The 25,798-nt window shown below is 39.5% G+C and overlaps 1 protein-coding gene across 3 annotated transcripts in view; it reads right to left on the reverse strand.

The window, feature by feature from the left end:
- Positions 1-866: 866 nt before the first annotated feature.
- The window catches only part of PRRG1 (proline rich and Gla domain 1), a 37,237-nt gene continuing 12,305 nt past the window's right edge, over positions 867-25,798 (reverse strand). The window contains exons 1-4 of one of the 3 annotated variants that reach the window (XM_074814582.1): positions 18,853-18,930; positions 18,218-18,267; positions 12,605-12,765; positions 867-4,977 (exon numbers count right to left, since the gene is read on the reverse strand). In XM_074814582.1, the coding sequence (XP_074670683.1) occupies positions 4,456-4,977; positions 12,605-12,765; positions 18,218-18,227 (693 nt within the window). In that variant the 5' untranslated portion in view covers positions 18,228-18,267; positions 18,853-18,930 and the 3' untranslated portion in view covers positions 867-4,455. Of the gene's footprint in view, positions 4,978-12,604; positions 12,766-18,217; positions 18,268-18,638; positions 18,679-18,852; positions 18,931-25,798 lie in introns of those variants that run through there. The other 2 variants (XM_074814583.1, XM_074814584.1) reach the window with 2 other exon arrangements.

A 25,798-nucleotide genomic window follows, 5' to 3' on the forward strand; every position in this document is an offset into this window, starting at 1 on the left:
GGTCAGGACACTGGACGTGTATCTGCACTGCAAATGCCACTTAACCGAACACAGAGCCTTCTGTTTGGATGGTGTTGGTCTGAGCTATGCAAATAAAAGCTTACCAAGGGGATCAAGGTGCTACACTATGCACGTGACAGCTTGGAAAGTCACACACACTTTGTTACTTCAAGTGACTCTTCTGGTACTTTTGTACAACACTGCACTCGTGTTCACAGAGCTCTAAGATACATACCTCCTATGGGGCCTCACTAACATCTCCAACAGACTCCAGTCCTGCGGTAAGCTAGTGAAAAATACCAAGGACATATTATCCTATTTACCAGCAGCTGAGTGAGAAAAGATGAGAGAAAGTTTGTCTTGACTGGAATGGAGATCTTCAGCTTCCAGCAGGGATCACTATGCAAGGCTGGTCTGTTGGGTTTGGGTTTTGGGGTGTTTTTTGTTCGTTATTAATATATCATTCCCAGAGCTGATGCAAAATTTTGCAATCACTTACTTTCAAAATGGCTGAAGCCAACTCTGAAATTAAGTCCTCTGACTTAAACATTTGTTGCTAGAGTGTACTGTTTCAATACGTTGCAACAGAGAACAATTTCTGCTTTCCCTCTGCCTGTGACTGTTATTTAGCTATGGCTACAACAAAAAATGGAAAAAAAATTCATTCATAAATCTGATTAAAAACAAGACTGAATTTTGAAAGAATACCAAGTCGACCGGCAAACAAAATTATATTTAAAGTTACCAAAATAATTGATTCACTGCAACAGATTAAGTACATATAACAATGGAAATCAAAAGAAAACCACTCAAATACAGAGTTAATTCTCACTGTTGTTGTAGAATTGACATTTTGAAACATTAGAGGCATCTTAAAAAATTTTATTTAGCATATCCAAAAACAAATGTTACAAAAGTTTTTCTATAAACATAGGCAAAAATGTTTAAATAGGATAATTTAATGTAAACCAAGCCCCTTTAAAATATGCAATACTGTAATCAGAGGTTATTTACATCCAGTGAAGACAGAACAACCTTCACTAACGCCAAGTATCATCTAAGCAAATAATTAATTTCCATGATTTCATAAAACAGCGACACTTATATTTAAGTTAGTTTTAGCAGATAAATCATCTCAGTCCTCATACGATAAAATCCAATGTTACATTCAGAACTGGGAAAGGCAGTATCCTGACTATTCATTTCATCAGTCAAGACAGCACTGCATTCAGACTTGCAAAACCTTTAGAGGTACCACTAAAAATTTATACTATTTATTGCATGACAATGTAATTACAGGATAGGTAAAACAACTAAGTGACCTGTAAAAAAAAAGCTGTATAAAAACCCAGTACAAATTAAATTTTATTTTTCAATCAGATTAGAAAAGCCAGCCACAAGACTAAGCCATTTTCCCACACTTCATGAAAGAGAACAAAATAATTTGTAATTTGACATTATTCCAACATGGAGAAAGCTGTTCATGACTTACAGGAAATGCATTTGGATAACTGTCCCACGCAAGTTTTGTTTAATAATGAAATTTATTCACTAAGACATAAGGTTATAGCTCACAATGGCTTTCATGATCGTGTACATGGAAAAGGCATAGCCCAATAAATTCAACTCATAGATCATTTTAGATATTTGGTTGTGGCTTTTTTGGAAAGACAAACATAATTTTTGCACTGCACATAAAAGTATCTACAGGATACAGCAACATACTCAACTCAGAGCCAGAAACATAAAGCTGTTAAAAGTGATAGTGGAACATAAGAGTAATTAAAAAAAAAAAAGCCAGCTCATCTCTAAAATGATGGTGCCCATGTTCAGGGAATGATGACAGCTGCTGAATGACCTAATGTGAAATGGGTGATCTCCATGCATTTCCTACAGGGGAGTCTTACATCCAAACAAAAAAGTTAGTACTAAAACTACTAGCTGTGCTGGCAGGCACAGGAGATGCCAATATGGCACGGACGTTGAAATACCAGCTCTTTTTGAGGTGGTTCCTGCATGTTGAGATGAGGCACTTTGTTTTGGTAACATCTGCCTAAAACACTACATTAACTGTTGCTCAGTATAAAAGGAACTTTAACTTCTACAGGTGGCAATTCAGGACACGTAAGAGCTAAAACCACTTCAAAAGAAAAGGGCAGACAGTCCAAAAACAAGACCTAGGCAATTTACTCAAGTGTCCAGAACATACTGTACTTATCTGCCCAATATCTATTATATATAATAAATATAAATAAGAGTTATTTTTTTGACAACAGTGTGGCCTGGAGTTCCTCTATTAACTCTAATACAACTTGCCTTAGCAACTGAAGATATCCAGCAGACAACTTAAGCAACCTATTTATTCTTTTGCAAAAATGAGAACATAAATTTAATCATAAAATCCTTACTTCATTTGTCAATACATTATATCTAATTCTTACACAAATGTGCATATACACACCCACCTATGACCATATATTTCTTTTCAGCCACTTTCTGTAAAATGCCTTAGGGAAAAGACAGGCCAAGCCCCCATGAGACAGCAGACACCAGCACACATTTCAGACATTAACAGCAATTTCAAATGGATGCCACTGGCATTTCATTTGGGGTCTCTGGAACAAGATGCAGTTTGGGTTTCTGTTTTAAGAAAGCCAAAATAACACAGTAGTCCTTTAGGGCTAACTATATTTCAGTTGGTGCTAATTGATTAGTAGAACACAGAACAATACTAAAGCTAATGCCATGCTACCTTGGTGTGAGAAGAAAGAAAACTGAAATGAATATTCAGAAGCTAAACCAAGCAATGAACTTTTAAATCAAGCTGGGGAAAAAAGAATCCCCACACTACAGCTTGCACCACCTTAACTATCATCAGCATCTAAACCAGGTGGTTGAAATTCTGCACAAGCCTCTATTCTAACTTGCATCAAGTCTGACAAGAAATCTCTTCAGCCTCAAAAAGTCACTCCAGACTAATGTGTAGGGCTATGCCTGTGTTGTGTTCTTAGCAGTACAACATGGTGGGCCCTCACGGTTCTGCCCCATGTTAGGTAGGCCTCGCAGCTGGAAAGAGCAGAGCCAGGCTGGCCACACAACTTCTGGAGCCAGCCTGGACTAACACACTCCCTGCACCTCTTACTCTGATGAGCCCCTGTAACCTAAGAGCTGTGAAAAAAAGACTTGTGTACAGCAAGATGGAGTGCGCTTTAAGAATTCATGTCACGGATAAAAGCACTACACTGTTCTTAGAAACAATGAAAAATGTAAGTAGTTTTATTTCATTATAACGTATTGTTAACTTTTGCAACAGAAGCACCTTGTTGGAATGGATAAGCAATAAATATGCTTGTTGTTGAAAAAGGTATCTATATTCTCTGCAAGGATTTCCATAGCCACCAACACAAGGTGCACACACAGTACAAGTAAATATGCAAGAAGCAAGAGTATGAGGATTTGAGGAAGGGGTTTTTATTTCATAGTCGGAAAAAAAAAAGTCTCACACAATGAATGCTTTTCCTTTTTTTCCATTTTAAAAAGGAAGCTAATACCTTTGGGTTTATGTGTTTATGGATAACATCCTGGTCCCAGTGAAGACTATGGTAGAAAGACTATGATCAGGATTTTATCCACTCCAGTATTTCAGTATTTCATTATTTACTGTTGCGTGAACTTTCAAGTTTTAAAGTTAACATATGCACACCTCACAGTCTCAACTCTAGAATACACAAGAACAGATAGGAAAACAGAGAGGAAAGGCAGAACACAGACAAAAAAGTACACTATAAAAATTCAGTAATTAGTATCGTGAATTGTTAGCTTCTAAACATTTACAGAATTTTGAGTTGTAATAGCAAAAGCTTTAGAACATAACTCTTCTGCCAGGACTCTGAAATTATTGCTATTATGCCAGCATACTCTTAACGAGATACTGGTTTGTACACAAAGGCATACTGCTCTCAGTCTTCCAAGGGCCCATGATAGTGTGCATCATGTAACAAAAATCCAAATAAGAAAAAGGAACCAATCAGACAAGAGGCAATACTGCAAAATCGGTCCCCTTTAGTGTAAGTAGTTATCTAAAATGTTGCTTAAGGAATCCCTATCTCAGGCAATTCTGACAGTCTGCAGTAAGAAAGGGGAGTGGGATTCCACAAATCTTGTGGGGAATGTGGACAATGTCTGGAATAAAACAAGTGATATCCCTCAAAGCAAAGGTACTTTTGAGAAGTATGGCAGAGCACCACATTTGCATCTGCACTCTCAATACCAATTCCTTATCTTTTAAGACCTGCCATGGGGGAAGAAATCCCAAACCCAAACAACAAGTGCATCTAAAACAAAAGTGAAGTTCATTGTACAAGTCTATTAAATTACAGAAATGCATAATAAGCCAAGATAAAGTGCTACAAAATGATTAGTAATTTTTAAAAAGTCCATAGCATTCTTCTTGCTTTACTTAGTACTGGTGACAACAGGAGATAGTGCAATTGCACTGGCTGAACTGGAGTTCACAATGTCTTCATATTGTGGGGGCGGATCTAAATGTTGTTCAGTTTCACTTCTCATACTGATTTCACCAGTGGCTTCCTCATATGAAGGAGGAGGATCACAGTTTGAGAGCCTTGTAGATATCGAGTCTGACCGTCCATCCGTATAGCTCAGACCTCCTGGAGAGAGCCCACTGACTTCATACATTTCCTCCTGTGGGGAATGAACAATGCTGAGAGGCGGCGGAAGAGGACCTCTGCTGTCAGCCACAGCACCATCACCCATTGCTTCGTGGGCTCCCCTATGCACGTACATCGACTGTCTACGCATTTTCTTTTTAAACAGGCATCTCCATATGACAAAAATGACAATGAGGATAACAAAAAGGCCAATGATTAATGGAAATGCAAGGTAAAATGAATACCAGTTATGTCCTGTGTTACTTTCTCCCTGAAGTCCATTTTTGTAGACTTTCCAGAACTCCTTCTAAAAGAGCAAGACAGGATAAGTCAGAAACTATAAGACAGTTAAAAAAAAATAAATCACGTAATCAAGTTGTTTTAAATGAATGAGGAAAAAAGGCATTTCAAATATTGATGATTAAAATAAGAACTGCTATGGATAAGCACACACAATAAACTTTCAAATCTTCTTCTGATGTGATTAGTGATACAAAAAGGATTTTGTTTTTTAAAACCAACTCCTCGCTGCTTTTAAGATTCCTGTGTCTGCACTTAATATTTACAGATGTGCAGCACAGACAGGACTAGGTAAAAAGTTAATAATTTTTTTAAAAAAAATCTAATCAGCATGCACATCAGCCATCTCGTAGATTAAAATTTTTCAGCACCACTCAAGGTAAAAGTTAGGATTTTGTTTGTTTTTTTTTAAAACTAATAATATTCTAATACAATTTGACAGGGAAATACTGTTTTGGAATGACAGTCCAAAACCACAGGCAAAGTAAAACTATGTTGTACTGTCATCTCATAATTTAGACTTCCCCCACCCTCTGGCTCATAAAGCAATTGTTGTCAGTTTCTTTTGAGTTGATTCAGATCCCCTGTTTATAGTTAAAAATAGCTCTAGCACTATGAGAATATTACACAGCTTATTATATTGTAGAAGACAACACAGCTACAGTTAAATGGAACAGAAAGTGAAAAGGGAAAATATGAACAAGTGAAAACAAAGATGAAGAGGGACACCAGTACTTGAAAGTACTCTTTGCTGTATTAATATGCACAAGCAGGACCACAAAGATCATGTCGCCATCCAATTTTCTTTAGTGAATGCTATGAAAAACCAGTACAAAGAAAATCATACCCTGCCTCAAAAAACCAGTTATCCTCACCTCTAATATAAGATCGCTCCTACTAAGAAACACTTCCACTGTGTTTTATAGTCATGTAAAATTTAAGAAAAAAAAAAAATTAACACCCCCCCCAAATCCATGCCAGAAACTCTGAACTCTTTAGTTTTCTTTAAAAATGCAGAGACCTGACCTATTCATACTCATGCCAGCATCTATTTTAAATAACAGCACACATCTTACATGCAAGTATTTTTAAAACAGTCACCAGGTAAAACTGATATTGTCATTGCTCAGTAGTAAATGATGCCATTCAGATGGCTGACTGACTTTGTGCACAGACAAATCAGATCCATCAATTTTTAAGCTCAGGACTGCTGTCACATGATCAGCATTGAACAGGTAATACCACCAAACTGATCTCAGAGGCAGCTTGAGTCCAGAAGCAGCATGGCCTCTCTAGCACGGAGGCTAAGCTTGCCCTGTGCAAAGCCAGGACCAGGACACACCATGGGCAAAACAAATGCTCACAGTGCTTCTGGATCAGAATTTACTGAGGTTAAGAGCAATGCCATGTACATAAAACAACTGGCTATCCTGTAGATTTTCATTTTGAAAAGATAAATTCAGTTGTTCTTATCCCTACACTCAATGCAAGTTCCAAAAAAAAAAAAAGTCTTCATTCCTACAGCAATCTAGGATCAGGAGTTTCTCCTAATTTCCAAAGCTTGACATCACAAGCAGGTTGTCACAGTGACCCTCTCTGATGTGAACCGAGGTCAAAATCATCTAAGGTAAGTCAGGTAGCATTGACTTCAAAGTAAACAACTCTTGGAAGATGGACTAACCTCTCTAAGTACTTCTCTACAAGGGCCTTCCTTGATGCATTGTTCCATAGTGAATCCCAGATCAACTATGCTGACTTTAGAAAGACATGTTTCAGAGGGGAAACTAACATTAAAAAAAATGACATTAGCTACACGGCTTTTTTTTGGGGATCTCTGTATGATAAAACCTGACAAAACCAAACACTTCACCTCTCCCCACCAGATCACCAGGCAATTAAGATGTTACCTATTACCTTTTCATTTGCTTTGAATACAACTAACTAGATTTTCCAGTGGAATAAAAATTAAATACATTGTCAATGAAAAAGGCACAAAAGGATTCATTAGGATTATTTAATGCTACTGTCTACTGGAACCAGACTTCCCACTTCACTGTTCTGTTGCCTCAAAGAAATAAAATGGTACAATGTTTGTTTTTGATGCCAAAGTTGTAAAGATTTACTGAAAGTCATCAAATATACTGCGCAAGGATGTGTCATTTTAAAGACTCTATGGAGGAGAAAGGTAATTCTGATGAAAAAGAAGAAATCACACTTCCCCTCACAATATTTTGCGTTGCAGACTGCAGAGGAAATGCACTTCCTCCAATGGAAGGGTAGTAAGTTGTGACTGGTATTTTAGTACTGTTTCCATGTTACTTAAAGCTCAGCTCTATCTGCTGGAGAAAACGTCTGTGTACCTTCTACAGAAAGCTGAAATACCAGCATCTCTCCTTGTCACTCTGTAACATGGCAAAGCAACAGAAAAGCTGTTTTCCCAGAGTGGCAGACAATTAGTTCAGAATAAGGTGTGTGGCTGAGGGGGATGTTCAAGTTGATGGTGTGACCAGACATGTGAATAAAGAGCTTAAGGTAAGAGTTTAAACTACCTTAAGGATGAATGTAGCTGTCCACTTTCATTTACATGCAAGGCAAAGGAAATTCCAGGACAGTTTAGACACACAAACTCCTGTTAAAAGTTACAGTGCTTCAGGTCTAAGGCTATCTTACAGAGACAGAGGAATAAAGGTCTGCACACAGGTGAAAAATACTAAGATATTAAAATACTTGTTTAGTCATTTAAAAAAACCCCAATCTTTCTTTAAATTTTCCAGTTTGGGAAAAAAAAAACCAACACAAAACCCCACCCCACAAAAATCCACCAACCAAAAACTTACTAGTGTACTAGACCCCCGGTTTCCAGCTTGTATTTTTGCAAGCTAAATCTCAAAGAGAAGCACGATGACTGTTAGTTCCAGGCTGATGGAATTGACAGGAACTGCAGGAAACTAATACTTGAGGTTTGAATCACACAGCTGCCAGGCAGCTCCCCCTCTGCTCTCCCATCTCACAGCTACGCTGCACTGTAAAGTGAAGGCACAGGAGGAGGACATACCACCCTGTCAAAGTCAAATCATGCCGAACAAAAACAGAGAACGTGGATGAATTTGCACAGTGTGAGGATTTGTACAAGCTGCTATGAAAAAAAACAAGAGGGGGAAATACTGAAAACCTAGGAAGTAGCTGCACGACTCATACAGAAAGTTAAAGAGTAATTTAGAAGTTGGAAAACTCACAGCACAAACATCCCTTCCACAGTTGCTGGTCTCTTGAACCAACAACAAAAAGGACATTCTTTCTACTTGACAAAATTATTAACTCATGGTTTATGAAAAGGACACTCCAAGTAATTGTTTATCCTCAAGTGCTGTACAGCTGGGAATACCAGGTGTATATGCCTTAAAGGGCTGAAAAACTAACTTAAGCAGGCCACAGAATCAGGTAACTGCCACGGCAAAGACTTAGAGCGCATCTAACATATTTCTGCCATGAACTACTTTTCTGAATGTCCCTTACTGCTTTGGCAAATCCAGTTTGAAATAATCAAAAGGAATTCTCAAGGGCATCCCACACAAAGACAGTTACAGCCAATTTGCAAGAATTTTGTTTCCCTTTTATTTCTAATACTTCTCAGAACAGTCAGCATCAGTCAACTGGATCTGAATGCTGAATCAAATAAGGGATCCACATGAAAGTTAAGAGTCTCACAACCCTGATGAGAACTTCATCTGAGGCCTTTAGTACATTTGGCAGCACTGTCAGCCTCAAATGATTCTTGGTCAATTGTCTGACTTGTTTTAAAGGTGGACTAACAATACGCCAGTCAGAAGATTGCTTGGTATTCAGTAGGCAGAGGATGTGAACAAAGCAATAACGGGAAGTGAGCGTACCTGCTATACTGTTTTCTTCTGGTCTGCCCTAAATTTCAGGTGGCAGGAAAAGATTCACCTTTTCTGGGTATTTATCCAGCATCCATAATTAGACACAGACTGATGCTAGAAGTCTTACTTGATCACACCATTTTAGATCTGGTGCTGACAAGTTTTGAGTTGCTTGCTATGCTTTTTAGTGGTTTGTTTATTTTGCTAGAATAGAGCTACACAAAGAACCTCGCAATTTCTGTAATACTTAAAATTTGTGGGAAATTTGAAACACAAATGAAGATCTGTGACTTCCAGCTTTTAAAAGCTTCATGCAGTATAATTTAAAAAAATGAGTTAATGGAAATAAAACCAGTATCAGTGCCTCAATCACACCCAAATACTTTGCACAGCAACCTCTGAACAAATCTTTGAGTTTCCCAACAACCTTTGACAACTGACCAGCGACCACATACAGTGCTGCCTACAGGCTACAGGTACTACAAATAAACAGTTTTACTAGATCAGACCTAGGGTTCACCTAATCCGTTAACTTCTCTCTAACAACAATCATTAGAAACTGCTGAAAGAAGAGTTCAAACATAAGCAGGCAGAAATACTCTCCCAGCTTTCACCTATTTGTACTTCAAGAACTTACATTAGCCAAAGCTGACCCCTTTTATTCAGTGGTTCCAGATCGATTTATCTTCTGTTCATTTATATCATTTTTCTCTGAACCTATACAAGCTTTTAGGATCCAAGACATCCTGTGGCAAGTCCACAGAGCAGTCCACAGCTCTATTATCTGCGGTGAGAAGAGATACTTCTATCTGCTTTGAACCTGCACCTTCTAGTTTCCTTTGAGTCCCTCTTAGCTTCTTTCTCAGAAGGATGGGAAGTGACTGGCCTCAGATCAATCTTCATGCTCCTCACAGTCATCATAAGATATTCGCTGATTTAACTCTTTTCCGATCTACTGTTGTTACAGAAGTGTTTTCATATCTTTGTTCAACTGTCACACTTCTCTGGTTCTGTGGTCCTTCCTCAGCTACTAATTTGGTTTTTAGGAGATTGGGAGATCAGAGCTGTATATGGCACATTTGAGATGCACGTGTGCAATGACATAATTATGTTCTCCATTTTGATCCCTATTTCTTTCTTCATATTCTTAGCAATCAGGTTTTTATTTTGTTTTGTTTGACTGCTGAGCATTAAATTCAACTCATAATAGATTCAAATTCAGATCTTATTCCCAAGTTCAGTTCAGAGCCAATCATATATATAATGAATGTTCCCTTTTCCCCTGCATGCATTTGTCAACACTGAATTTTATATTCTGTTTTATCCACAAAGTCCTGCAATTTCTTCCCTGTTGGCTCTAAACTAACATAATAATATTATCTTTATAATTAACTTTATAATTTTAAATAATAATTCTGAACCCATCAAAATCCCCAAGCCCACACAATATTAAAGGCATTCAATATTTCCACGACAGCTATGCCTGTACACAATGCTAACCTCCAAAAAAACCTTACGCATCAAAAATAACTTGAGGGAACTGCTTGATACTATTTTAGTATTACAAATCCAGATATTGCACACCTCCCCAGAAGACTGCAGAAAAAAAAAGAACCAAGTGGACAAGATAAAAAATACAAAGAGAGAGAGATTACACAAAACAAAGTTACCCTGAGATAAAAAAATCTACAGGACCTATTTGAATTCCAGTCTATCTATACTATGAAATCATTGCATCTTTGTTACTCTGAATATACTGTACCATGATCCTTGTCTACTCTATCCATTTCCTTCCCCTGGGACACAGAAGTTACATCTTACTAAGTGGCTGTAAGGATGGATACTGCTGAGTGACAATGGACTAAAAGCCCAAGCAAATGAGGCTGGTCAGGCAAACTACACATTAGCAGAGCCTGGCCCACTAGCAAGCTACCAACAACAGAATAAAGCAGCTAGGAAAAAAGGATACAGTAGTAGAAATAGATAAAAAGTCAGGATGTGATTGGAAGCTCCTTCTTCACTGTGACACAAAGGTTGTGGCAAGAGCAGAAATGTAACTATTTCTATTTTACTATTTCCCAAATACCTCTGCAAGGGAAATCTACCAGAACACAAAATGTTCCTAAATGGGGGAAGAGAAACTGAAGTGAGAGGCAACATGTTTAGACTATGCTTTCTCTAGTGACTTGAACTTCTTGTGCTATTTAAGCAAAAGCAACACTGTATCAGAATTTTACAGAAGTTCTGTCACTGTACACACTATTTTACACAATGAGCTATCATTAGGAATGTCCACACAAAGCCACGTTTGGGAGGTAAAAACATGTGTGTGCATGCACTTTAAAGCTTCAGAAAGAAGCTCTGAAGAGACACTGCATGTCCTACTACTTCATTTTAATAAATCAGAAAGTTCTCATTCCAGCCTTATCCATCTCCCCAGGTGTGGCCTCCAACAAAAAGATGCCAAGAACTTAAAATATTCAGTATGCCTTTACACATCGCTATTTTTTTGACATCGAGCTCAGTCACTGAAGAGTAGAATATATCACCTGTAAATTCTGGAAGAAATCTGCAATGATCCCTGTGCCACTTTGCCCATTAACCCACTGGCCTTGCAAGTACAATTTCCCTGTGCAAAAACACCACAAGGGATAGAAACTTTTTCTGAAGATAAGTTTTCTGAATCACATTTTCTAGCACCTTTTTCACTTTAGATTTATCCTTAAATTCAGCACTAACTTCATCCATGTCTGTCTTAAATAAAGAAGAAAAAAATCTGGACTGTATTGCTTTAAATAGGTCAGATGCCACCATCAAAAACCTGTGAGCTAGTTTTATTTGTTGGGAAGCAATATAAGATATGTTGGGTATGATATGCAGCTATTGCTTGCAGAGCCATTAGCCCACAGGCTTCTTTTAATTAGAGAAGCCAACAGACCTACGCAACAATTCTGTGTGGGCAGTATCTGCTTCATTCCCCTCAAGTTAATGTATCACTGCCCTTGCGTAACACATGGTAGCACTGAAATTATTGTTCTTCCCACATTTTAGATGCCTTCTACTTTCTGGGGGCTTGCAGATTTTAGCTGGAGGAAGTCCACTAGTCTTTCCTTATTTTTAGACTACTAATAGTCTGGACATTGAACACTTCGGCCACCTATACCAGCACCAGGGATGTGAAGGTGTATTTTAAATTGGAAGATTTTTAATTGCTTAGTCATTTCATGTGAACATATTCAATGAACACGTTATTCCAAAAGGAGTGAGATAAGTGAAGACAGGTGCCCTCTGCCTCTACATATTTCCCATAACAGTCCCAATCCCATCATTTCTTCCAAGCAAGACAACTGCAGTTATAATATATCCAGGTCAGACTTAAGTATGTGATGAAAGAAGAACCAGTACATAGGCTATTTGGGTAAATAGTGCTGCCCAACATGTGCCCACCTTTTCTCAAGTGGGGGTATTAATTCATGTTCATTTTCTTCCCAGCTGCCAATTTTCACAACACTTAGGAGCATAATTCTCTTTGAGACTTCTACCCCCTTCAAATTCAGTTTAATTGGGATGAAGTATTCAAAAGTTACTGCTGTGCAGTCTATCCATCTCCACTGTACACCTTATTTACTTAAAAAACAGGCCAAAAAGAGAAACAAATCTAATGTAATGTTGGAAAACACACAAGCATTCAGCACACCCAAAAATTTAGTAGCGATACACCTCACCCATCTTTAAACAAACCCCCAAACATACCGTTTTTTCCTCATTTTCAAATGCTTCTCTTGCTTCTTCATAGCTACATATTTCTTCTCTGCATTCATGTTCTATGTCACCTTGCTTTAATTCTTCCAGAAATGTGTTGGCTCTCGGGTATCTTTTTAACACAGAATTGGCTTTGTCCTCTGTTAAGAACACTAAATAAGAGGAGAGACAACAAAGGTCACTTCTAGAACAGATATCCAAAACCTCAAAGAATTACAGAATCATTTAGGTTGGAAAAGACCTTTAAGATCATCAAGTCTGACCTAACACTGCCAAATCTACCACTAAACCATGTGCCTAAGCACCACATCTACATGTCTTTTAAATACCTCCAGGGATGGTGACTCAATCACTTCCCTGGGCAGTCTGTTCCAATGCCTGACAACCCTTTCACAGAAGATATTTTTCCTAATAGCCAATCAAAACCTCCCCTGGTGCAACTTGAGGCTGTCCTATCTCTTGTCCTATCACTTGGTAGAAGAGACCAACACCCACCTCACTGCAACCTCCTTTCAGGTAATTGTAGAGAGTGATAAGGTCCCCCCTGAGCCTCCTTTTCTCCAGGCTAAACAACCCCAGCTCCCTCAGCCACTCCTCACAAGACCTGTGCTCTAGACCCTTCACCAGCTTTGTCGCCCTTCTTTGGACACACTCGAGCACCTCAATGTCTGTCTTGTAGTGAGGGGCCCAAAAGTGAACACAGTAATCGAGGTGCGGCCTCACCAGTGCGGAGCACAGGGGTAAGATCACTTCCCTGTCCCTGCTGGCCACGCTATTTCTGATACGAGCCAGGATGCTATCGGCCTTCTTGGCCACCTGGGCATGCTGCTGGCTCATATTCAGCCGGCTGTTGACCAACACCCCAGGTCCTTTTCTGCTGGACAGCTTTCCAGTCACTCTTCCCCAAGCCTGTAGCATTCCATGGGGCTGTTGTGACCCAAGTGCAGGACCCGGCCCTTCACCTCACCGAACCTCATACAATTGGCCTCAGCCCATTGATCCAGCCTGTCCAGATCCCTCTGTAGAGCCTTTCTACTCTCAAGCAGATCAACACTCCCACTCAAACTGGTGTTGTCTGCAAACTTCCTGAGGGTGCACTTGACCCCCTTATCCAGATCACTGGTAAAGATATTAGACAGAATGGGCCCCAATACTGAGCCCTGGGGAACACCACTTGGGACCAGCCACCAACTGGATTTAACTCCATTCACCACAACTTTTTGGGCTCAGCCATCCAATCAGTCTGTTACCCAGCAGAGTACACCTACCCAAGCCATGAGCAGCCAGTTCCTCCAGGCGAATGCTGTGGGAAATGGTGTCAAAGGCTTTACTAAAGCCTAGGTAGACAACATCCACAGCCTTTCCCTCATCCACTAAGCAGGTCATCACCTCGTCATAGAAGGAGTTCAGGTTAGTAAAGCAGAATCTGCCTTTCATAAACCCGTGCTGACTGGGCCTGATCATCTGGCTGTCCTGTATGGGCCATGTGATGGCACTCAAGACAATCTGCTCCAAAACCTTTCCTGGCACCAAGGTCAGTCTGTAGTTTCCTGGATCCTCCTTCCGGCCTTTCTTGTATATGGGCATCACATTTGCTAACTTCCAATCAGCTGGGACCTCCTCAGTTAAACAAGACTGCTGGTAAATGATTGAAAGTGGTCTGGTGAGCACTTCGGCCAGCTCCCTCAGTACCCTTAGGTGGATCTCATCTGACCCCAGACTTGTGTGTTTCAAAATGTGCTTTCACGAATTACAGCTGTTTCAGAGTCTTCCATTTTATTTAATATGATAAAAGGCCTTTCCTAGTTTTGTTGTAAGTAGTTAGGCCTACAATTTCAGTAGTTATTGCTAGTCATCAATGCTATGAACCTCAATTCAGCCTCACAGCCACGCATGCTTAAACAAGATCTAAGCCAGTGCCTAAGAAGAGGGCTCTGAAGAGACAGGCACATGCTTGGCTCAAGCGACTCCTTAAACTAAGATGACACAGAACAAACAAATCCCGCTTGTGAACATCCAAAAAGGTATTTGCAACTACCTGAGGGCATCACAGCCAGAACACTCTGAAGTTTTTGATGTAAATATTTGTGAATATTACCCAGAGTCACACACACCAGAATAGCTGCATTTATCAAAGTTGAAATCTATACATTTTCTTAAGCAACTTTTAAACTGACTTGTCCCCTTCACTCCAGAAATCTCAACCATGAAATAGTGACCTTTCTGGAGGGGTGTGTGGGAAGTAGCCTCTTTCTGTTTTCTTGAATCATACACAAAACCTCATTTATTTGATAAATCAAACAAAACAACCCCAAAAAAGCAACCAACGTTCTGACACAGGTATTCTTTATTTGCTTTCCTTAGTTTTCTGTTCAAGGAAGAGAACTGGAAGCAACCTCGTTTCTTCTGATGTTCCACCTTTCCCTCAAACTCCCTGACCCAATGATTTTTACAGTAATATGCAGCAACTGGAACACTCTAAAATCCAGCAGACTGAATTACCCAGGAGGTACATCTGCAGTGAATGATGCAGAAATTCTCCAGGTATTTCAGGTCAGGAAGCAAGAATATCATGTCAGTGCAACCCTGTTCCCGGGCTCTCACTGTCAGCAAGAGGGGCTAATTATCCAATGCACTGCCATACTAATACACTCATACCACTTTCCTGACCTATGCAATCATTTCTGCACTGGTTCATTTACAGCTAGTCTGGGACCGTCAATACGCTGTGAAGATAAACTCTCACTGTCTGCTGAAGGACAGAGACTGACTGGTTTAAGCAATGATTTATCTATTATTTTAGATGAATCAGTTGCTGGGGTTTTTTTCCTTAATTATCTGATTTTGAATTTTAAAAAAGGATGGCAGCAAGTCTACAAAGATGATCGCTATGCTTTTGATAGATGTGGTGGCATTTTTCAGCTACTAAGCTACTACATAATTATGCTGATATACTTCAATTTCATTTTGTTTAGTCTCTGCAGTATACTTTTGTTATTAATTGTTAGACAATCACCTTCCTTTAACAAAGGATTAAACGAAGATTTGAAGATTAAATTCCAAAACAAACACCAGTCACCCCTATACTTTAAACTGAATACATGTTGTATGTACATGCACCACACAAATTACACTATTCATGATGTTGCCAGAGGTTCAGTGCATACAACTCTACAGTTGCACCTATCACAATTTTGGTTTTCTACAGCACCACAGCTGAGCACATGGGCACCTTCTATTGTGTAAGTGCACTGACTAAATAACATAGAAATTAATATTCAAAAATCTCTTCGAAAAGGAAAGAAAAAAAATGATGGCTTCTTTCCATTTCCCACACAATTCTCCTGACTCCCTTCTAGGCCTGAAGAACGTGCTTTCTTTTAACATGCCTCAGTGATCACCTAAACATGATGAGCTGAAGGACTTGTCCACATCAGGAAGCCAGCATGCAGCCATGCATGAGGATGGACTGACTGCCAAAACTCTACCTACTTCTCACCAACTCCTCCTGTGGGCGTTCCTGAAGTGGAACAAGCTACAGCCCAGACTCTCTTAAGAGTGCCCATACGTGGAATCACTGAGGAGTAGAAAATGCACTATAAATCAAGTTTCCATTCCTTCAGCAGATAAAAGCTAGGAAATTGCATTTCACAGCTGGAATCTGTCCCAAAAATAGCAGTGAGAGAAACTACGACAGCTTTGTACTGGATGCAGAGGGAAAAGTAGTAAAGAGGAAAATGCAGGTAGCTGAAAATACCCTGATTTAGAGCTTCTGGCTCTCAGAAACAATATACAAATCTTTGTTTCTGCATGCACTTTCCAATTTACCAAAGAAGCAAACAGAATAAAGGTTTAAAAGCTGGTATGTTACAAAATATTGCATTTGTTACAAATTGGGATGAGTTTCTATGTAATAGTTTAGTTTTCCAAAAAGAGCTACGCATACATTTCTGCTTCAAAATACATTCATGAAGAACAGCAAAACATTAAAATAATTCAATATTCAAGAATGGTGAATATATGACTATCTAAAAAACCCAACATTTTTATTTAGCAATTCATATTCAGAAAGCCTCTGTCTTCTCTCACAATACAGTATAAAAAATGCATACATCACAGAGACAAAAAAGCCCACTGAGGAAAATAAATCACACCTCATATTAATTCTGAATGTATCTGATAAATAATGATCTATGATTAGTCCAGACCAAGAATGGCTTTTGACCCTGCAAGGCTAGAAAAAATGAAGTATATTAATTTGTTTGGTTTGATTTGACATTTTTAAAGCTCTGCACGCTCCTGGTGACTTTAAATCCTATTGAGAAGTCAATACAAATGTAGCAAGGAAACATAAAAACATACACTGATCAAAGCAATCTTGATGGAGATACTGATTGAAATACAGTGATTTAATGAGAATCAGTCATTGCCTGATGAATCCTACAAAAAGAGATAATGGAACCATATTGCAGACACCACTTAGTATTCCAGGACCATCATCATGTAGACATTCAGTGATAGTTGCATAGGAGTGTGTAAAAAACCCCGCTCTGGGTTAGATGCCCACCTAGCCATGCTACAGAATGGCTCACTTCACTACAGCTGTTACTATGGAGCCGAAGATAATCATGAAGAATTGCATGTGGCAAGAATAAAGTAATGAAGCAAGATAAAACTCACTTTTTCACTTTATTAAGGAGATTAACTAGCAAATACAAGACTAAAAAAAGAAAAAAATCACAATTATGATTTTGGCATTACGTTAAGATGGACATAGAAACAAATAATCTAAAGTCTCTTCCTCCCCCCCAATTTTTGTAGAATATAGATGAAGATATAAAACTACCAAATTTAATGCATTTGAATACACATTTATTTCTTCAGACATGCTTGTGCTCTGTGTGTAATTGTAATACTTGGCTTTTAGCAAGTTTTTATGTGTCAGAAAGCTACAAAGAAAATAATTCTAAAGTCTTAGTTTCACTTACTGTTATTGAAGAGAGTAATACAGTCAGATCAATCTCTTATACATTCTCCGGAAAAGCTGTGTGCTATCATAATAGTGAATAGATATTCACTATTCACTTTTAATTTTAAATTTGAAGCTGCAGCTACCAATGAATTTGAATCTTTCTGTAGGTGATCTTAATAAAACTATTTGGTTTGCACAGGGCAGAAGGGAGAAAAATTATTTGAGCATTTACTTATAAAGCTTAAAAAGTGACATCTGCTCTGAGAATCTGGAAATACTGGGACAAGCTTAAGAACAGTTAAAACTAAAGGAGTCAAGGCTGGAAATTCAGCTCTGTGGTCTTCAATCTGCAGCTAGCCTTCAAAGGTCCACAAATGAGTCTGTGATGATTATTATGGTCTGCATATAGTACCTCTGTCAAAACAGTACTATGATTCCAGTTCAGTTTAGTGTGGGCAAAGATCTGCATCATATGTAACACCAAAACCAGTTCAACCAGTTGCTTTGTGCAAACTGACTGCTATTTTGAGCAGAGGACAGTTTGGGGTGTGTTAATGCCCACTTCACAGGAAACAATATAAGGATAGGGATAACAATATAGGGAATGCACATTCATCACTAAGTTAACTTACCGCTATCCATGATGATTACTGTCAAAGCAGGGAACTTGCAAATATCAAGTCTGTAAACAGAAGAGGAAACATCCTGTTGAGTTTGTGAATTACCATGAACTTGGAAAAGTTTCTCTTGATTCCCAAATATTGTTACAAAAACATCAGTGTTGAAAACCCTGTGATCAAGATTAATCCCTCTTTTGAGTTGTACCAGTACTACACACAGACTAATTTCAGCAGTATAGGAATACTATCCAAAAAAAGGTAACTCCTGTGAAACGGTGAATGCTTCAACCTCTTCCAAAGCTTTCCATATTTAGAATACGCAAAAATTATAATACGAAACAGAAGGTGTGTATCATTTTAAATGAATCTGCAACTTCTGTTTAATCTAATTGAACTTGAAAGGCATTACATTCTCCACTGTAATTACTTATACCTTATCTAAGACTTCACTCTGCAGAGATCATCAAGTCAACTCATTATCTTTAGTCTATGGATCAGATTTTTTGAAATCAGAACGAACACATGCAAATTCATTCAGAGTCTGCTACTCATTAAAAGAGGATGCCTGCATAAAGTTCAAGGGCAGAACAAGACCTGTGATTTGGCAAATACATGAGAGGATCCCAACCCGCCCTGCAAGAACTTACATGTACTTTATACCTCATCTTGGAAACAGAACAGACGAGAGATGCTCTTAGTCAAGAAAGTGCCTGAAGCTCATTGCACCCACCAGGCAGAGTCGACAAGAACTGCATCTGAAGGCAGCAAGAGTAGTCTGAGGTACTGTTTTCAGTTTCTTGGAGTCTTTGTTAGTAAAGTTAGGAAAAGTTAAGAAAATAAAAGCTTTCAACAAAGTACAAGAAAGGTGTAGCTGTCCAACCAAGTTGGTAGAAAACCACGAGGTTAAAGTTTTTTTACTAATAAATTACCTACTCCTAAAGGTTAACATTAGTTCTACTTCAGAGGCCAGGTTACACATCAACATATCATACCATACTAATGTCCTCACTCTCCGTAAAACCAAAACCTCATAAGCAAATCTCTGTAAAAAAATTAACTATGCACAAAGGTTGGCCATAGCTGTTGTAATAAACAGAGGGAAAGTTAACACTTCCAGCATGGCGTGTCCAACACTGTAGTTTGTAATGCAAGAAAAGACTGCAGTACTTGTAAAGACTGCTGCTGAAATGAATGGAGCTCTATAAAGATATCCCAGTCTGCTAACAAAATTGTAGGATTGGGACCACAAGACACATGGGATGGAGGAGTAAAATAATTTTAAAGCAAGTTCATCAAATCTCTGTAAAGGCAAATAAATGTGAATAAACAGCAGACATTAAAGCACTCTTAAATCTCACCACCATAGTGTTTAGCTTTTCATTACCAAGTATTGTAGGATAACAGAAGCAGAGGGTTTAAAAAATTTCTTCAGAATATATTTAACTTCTTTTAATAGCCTGAATTTTTCTTAGCAGACTACTCTATGCAAAGTCAGAACTGCCACTTGCTTCTTGAATAAAATTAAAATTAGTGACATTTCTGGGTAGTCATTGTTACAACCCAAATCTCTCTGCTGAAGAATCTGCCAACCTATTAATAATAAACAGGTCACAAAAAAAATTGGCTACTTGTGTAACTATTCTCTTCATTGGTTAGATCATGAGTTTCTTCTGCCATTTATTACCCGCCAGTTTCAGGTGTCTGCTTTTGCAACAGTCCCTCAAATAAGATTCACAGCAATAGAAGAGCAAGACCCGTGAGTGCTCACTTGCTCTGCTGAGCAGCAGTAATACAGTGCATGAAATGCACCTTGACAGGTTTCCCCTTTCTAATGGGGACATTTTTCTGCATTAAATTTCAGTTAGTCTTTAATATTTCACTCTTTTAACAAATAACTTGGGTGCGGATTTCAACAACATTAAAAAAAAAAAAAAGCAGAACACATGCATCCACATCCATGCTTACTGAGTCACAACTAGATGGCTGTGCCTACTGGGAACTGTGGTGGAAACAAGAGGACTAACATGCCTCTCCCTTGCTACAGGACGTTTTCCACCAGGAGTGTGACACTGCTGAGGAGCCAGTGCTGCCCTGGCACTGGGTGCTTGCTGCATTGTGATCTTTGGGAACGAACATCAAAATACTGACATACACAGATTGGGAAACTGGGAAAAATGTGGGGGAGAAAAAAAAAAACAAAAGCCAACCAAAAGGAAAAACACCTTTTATTTTCTTCAGTGGAAATTAAGGCAAGTGTATTATGAGCTAGTGACAAAAATAAAGATTTGCTGAATTGGCAGCAGAACACAAACTGCAGTTGTCTTTGTCCTTCCTTCACTACAAAAGGAACCAGTGTGCCCTTCCCTTTCCGCTTTCCAGCAGCTCTGGTGCAGAAACTTCCCTTCAACAATCTACATTTAAGTTGATTCTTACAGCAATTACAAGTATTTAGAGCTCCCTGGAACTAGTCATGGCCATTTTCCTACAAATGTGTGTCACCTTTATGCTCCTCTGTCTCCCCTCTAAGTATGCCCCCTAACTTCTTAATTTCTAAGCTCCCACGAAACATAGCTAGCTTCCTGCTATGACACCCAAATACCTACCGGGCAAGGGGCTGATTGAGGACACAGACAATAGTCCCCACAAATAGGCAAACAGGCAAAATGCCACAGATTGTACCTTACTAGTTTACTGTTTCAGGAGCCCCTCTTCCAACTACCTTCTATATATTAAGCCCTCCACACCCTTCAAGAGGTTATACATCACCTTAGATTTGTTTGTGGAAAAAGTGACACCACTGTGGACACTATAGCCAAGCTGAGTGTCAAATTCTGAGTTCAATGGTAAACTGACATACCTGACCAACAAGTGATCTTTTCTGCCTGCCTACTTGGCTGTCAGAATAAAGGCAAAAAACAGAACAAAAGTAAAACAATCAACCATCCACTTCTAGTAGAAAATAAAATGACTCAATAGGAAATACAGTGAGTTCTAAAGCATATGAGACAGCAAAGGAGACATACCAACAAGGTCCACGTTATTTACCAGCAGTATTGTGCTCACCACCAAAGGGCTGTAGCATCTTAGTGAGCAGCAACATTTTGCATGAATGTTTTAAGGAACTAATATTGAAGTAACAAACCAAGCTGTACCTTTCTTTTCACAACTAACCTTTTTTTGTCAATCCTGAAAGTGCCCAAACCTTGTACACACTATGTATAAGCACAAAGCACAGGATATTTTTATACACATTTCCAAAGCTGGTAATCATATTCTAGCAGTGCAGGGTATCCCTTAAATTGGGAAGCTAACTAATTTCAGCATTAAAGGTTGCTGGCTCAAGACAATACTTCTGAAAGAATTTGTCGCATTTGTTAAGATAACCATACTTGGTTGGCAGGTACACCTCTTCTGGGTACATTTCCTGACTACAAGTTTCCATTAAACTTGTATGCAAGCACGTGCCATTAAAGGACAGAGGATCTGATGGAGGGCACACAAGTCCAAACTGCCATCACTATTCTCACTCATTGACTGTCATGTATTCTAGGGAAACAGAACATCAAAAACAAAGCAAGTCCTTAATGGAAGGGATACAAAGAGAAGGGAAAAATAAGGATAACAAAGGCACCAGCAGTATTTTTCCTCACTCAGTTCCTCACTTGCCCTGTTAACAGGGACTTAAAACACTGCAAGGCCATCATGCTTCTCTCACAACTGGGGAGGTATGCTCACTATGGTACCCAGGCAGGGAAGAGGGAAGTGGCTTTTTTCATTCTGCAATACAACTCTAACAGGGGCTACAGCTGCTAATTTCAGTTTTGTAATCTGTACAATTAATGAGACCACTGGGATGCAATTTATAACCAGATGCTACACAGAGCTATACCATTTTTAAAAGTTATAAATATTTAGGTTCTTCTGAAGCTTTTTATGAAAGCAGGTACATTCAAGGGACACTGCTAACTAAATCAGTAGATGTTCAGTCTAAAAATAAACGCCCTTTTTCTAGTCCTCAACACCAAACCAGATGCAATGCAACAACTGAAACACTCCCTTGGGAGGTTTGTTTAAAAGAAAAACGAAAACCTTAAATAATTACACAGGAAGACAGATGATAATTATCTGACTGCCATTTATTCAAAATGTATTATGTGCCTACCTAAAAATCCCAGTCCCATCACATGTGTCTTTTACATCCTTGGAAAAAATGTCACAGAAGACTACAATTTTACTTATTATAATCTGTTTCAAAAGAACTTTTTCCCCAGGAAAAGTGCACAAAAGAATTTACATAGATTCAAATGCTGGAGAAATACACTGATTTTTCTCTGAACAGGAAGTCCATAGTTTAAGGATATGGGAGAAGCCTGTATTTAATAAGTTTGGTTTGCTTGCAACAGTAAGGTTTTCCAGGGAATTCATGTGGGAATAAAGTGGGATGGAACACTTTGGAAACCACTCTATCAGACAATGATACAAAAGATTTGTCCCACCTGAGACTACATGGGACAATGATAAGAGTGAAATAAGAACTGAAAAAACCCTCTGCTTTGTAGACGCTATCCAATCACAGCATTATAACACATTAATTTTGATTACACAAAGACCCAAACTGCAGACCAGATCCCTAAGAGAAACCTGTACTTAGTAGACTGCCATTACGTCTTAAAACCAATAACATATACCATTACTCACAGAACTAGCACGCTGAGTACAACTCAGCGCCCTGTTAGCAGAGAGAAGGTGGCTCCTCATGACTGCAGCTGGACAGGACTTCAGCTGGCTGAGACTGAAATCTAAAAGCTTCTGCCTTAACTTCATTACCTGTCCCGGACCTAGTGTTTTTTGTTGGTTTAAAGCTACGACAATATTCTGGCTCGTTATTTCCTGGTTACTTCCAGGCTCCTTCGGTTCAAAGGGGGAGTTGCTATAAACTAAGATATCTCTTTCTTCCCCTTCCCTTTCAAAATCAGACAAGAAGAAACTCCTGATATACACATTTTGGTAAGACATCTGGGAGGAGAAGTAACAACACTCTCCCTTTGGCGAGGGAGAATTTTGGTGGGTTTCATTGTTTTAAAGTGCATGGGGACCATCTGGGACAGTTCCTGGGAGGCATAATTGAACACTTATGAAACTATCTGTATTGAAATCTGAATTGCACAAATCCTCACAAGACCATGCCTTTCTGAGCAGCCTACATATCAGCGTTTCAGACACCTCAGTCTTCTGTAAGCTACTGTTAAAAGACAGTGCTTTAGGTTAGACAATATCACTATACTTTGGGAATTCTAATTTGAAGTATTTAACTTGATAATCCATTTAAGTGTTGCCATAACAATAACCAATTCCCCTCCTCCTTTTTCAAGTGGCAATGGTGAACAATTAAATAAAGCTTTCACAGTAGGATGTGTTTTTATCCTGGATGTGAAACTAATGATACTGTGTTACTTATCCATTCTACTTTCTGTTCTCCCCCCCAATACCTTTAAACTAAATTTGACATTGAAATTTCTTCTTCTGTGCTACCACAAGTTTTCCATGAAAATCAATGACCAAGAAGAACAAAGAAAATCCATTAATGTTCTCACTGAAGTAAAGATGGGGTTTACCAATTCTGGCAGTATCTCAGGAAGCATGGCACCTTTGGCAGCTGTAAATCATCGTCCATTTTCACCAGCAAAGTAATCAGAAAGCATACACCATGCTCAGGACCAACCACAGCCTGTACAGATCTTTACAAGCTGGTAAATCAAAAAAAGCTGAAGAGATGAGAATAGGGAAAGAGTGCAGCCAGCACATCAGAGGTGTCAGAATATTGTGGTGATTTGGGTTAGCAACTGTGTCACAAGAATAAGCAGGTCAGAGAAGGGAGGAGAACTCAGATTAATAAAGTAGGAAAGGGCAAAAGGTAACAGAGACAGGAAAACTGCTACATTATAGTTCTGGTGACCTAATGGTGACCTCTGACCTAATTACTGTTTAAGTGTCAGCTACTTTGATATTATCTATTCTAACTTAGGCCTGAATAGCTGGACTCTATCTGAAGCAAGTACATTCGTCATGAATAATAACCTCTAAGTGCATTATGTTTATCTCTATCCATGACTATATTTACATTAGCCAGGAATGAAGAGCAATAGGAGTGAATCACAGAATGGTTTGAGTTGGAAGGGACCTTAAAGATCATTTAGTTCCAACTCTCCTGCCATGGGCAGGGACACCTTCCACTAGATCACGTTGCTCAAAGCCCTGTCCAACCTGGCCTTGAACACTGCCAGGGAGGGGGCATCTACAGCTTCTCCGGGCAACCTGCTCTGCTGTCTCACCACCCTCACAGTAAAGAAGTTATTCTTAATATCTAACCTAAATCTACCCTTTTTCGGTTAAAAACTGTTACCCCTCCTCCTATCACTACACACCTTGATAGTCCCTCCCCATCTTTCCTGTAAGCCCCCTTTAAGTACTGGAAGGCTGCTATAAGGTCTCCCCGGAGCCTTCTCCAGGCTGAACAACCCCAACTCTCTCAGTCTGTCCTCACAGGGGAGGTGCTCCAGTCCCCTGATCATCTTCGTGGCTTCCTCTGGACCCACTTGAGTGGGTCCATGTCCTTCTTATATTGGGGGCCCCAGAGCTGTACACAGCACTGCAGGTGGGGTCTCACAAGAGCAGAGTAAAGGGGGAGAATCACCTCCCTCGACCTGCTGGCCACACTTGTCCTGATACAGCCCAGGATACGGTTGGCTTTCTGGTCTGTGAGCGCACATTGCTGGCTCATATTCATTTTTCCATACACCAATATCCCCCAAGTCCTTCTCTGCAGGGCTGCTCTCAATCCACTCATTGCCCAGCCTGTATTTGTCCTTGGGATTGCCCCAACCCGTGTGCAGGACCTCACACTTGGCCTTGTTGAACTTCATGAGGTTCACACAGGTGCACCTCTCAAGCCTGTCCAGGTCCCTCTGGATGGCACATCCCTTCCCTCCAGTGTGTCGACTGCATCACACAGCTTGGTGTGGTCGGCAAACTTTCTGAGAGTGCACTCAGTCCCGCTGTCCATGTCACCAACAAAGATGTTAAACAGCTCCGGTCCCAGTAATGACCCCTGAGGAACACCACTCGTCACCACTCTCCACTTGGACATTGAGCTGTTGAGCACAACTAGTTGAGTGCGACCATCCAGCCAATTCCTTATCCACCGAGTGGTCCATCCATAAAACCCATGTCTCTCTAATTTAGAGACAAGGATGTCGTGCATGACAGTGTCAAATGCTTTGCACAAGTCCAAGTAGATGATGTCAGTTGCTCTTCCCTTATCCACCAACACTGTAACCCCATCGAAGAAGGCCACCAGATTTGTCAGGCACGATTTGCCCTTAGTGAAGGCATATTCGCTGTGACCAGTCACCTCCTTGTTTTCCATGTGCCCTAGTGTAGCTTCCAGGAGGATCTGCTCCATAACCTTGATGGGCACAGAGGTGAGACTGACTGGCCTGTAGTTCCCCAGGTCTTCTTTTTTTCCCCTTTTCCAGTCAGCAGGAACTTCACCAGACTGCCACAACTTCTCAAATATGACAGATAGTGGCTTAG

This window comes from Strix aluco, chromosome 2 (assembly GCF_031877795.1).
Source record: "Strix aluco isolate bStrAlu1 chromosome 2, bStrAlu1.hap1, whole genome shotgun sequence".
Lineage (NCBI taxonomy): Eukaryota > Metazoa > Chordata > Aves > Strigiformes > Strigidae > Strix > Strix aluco.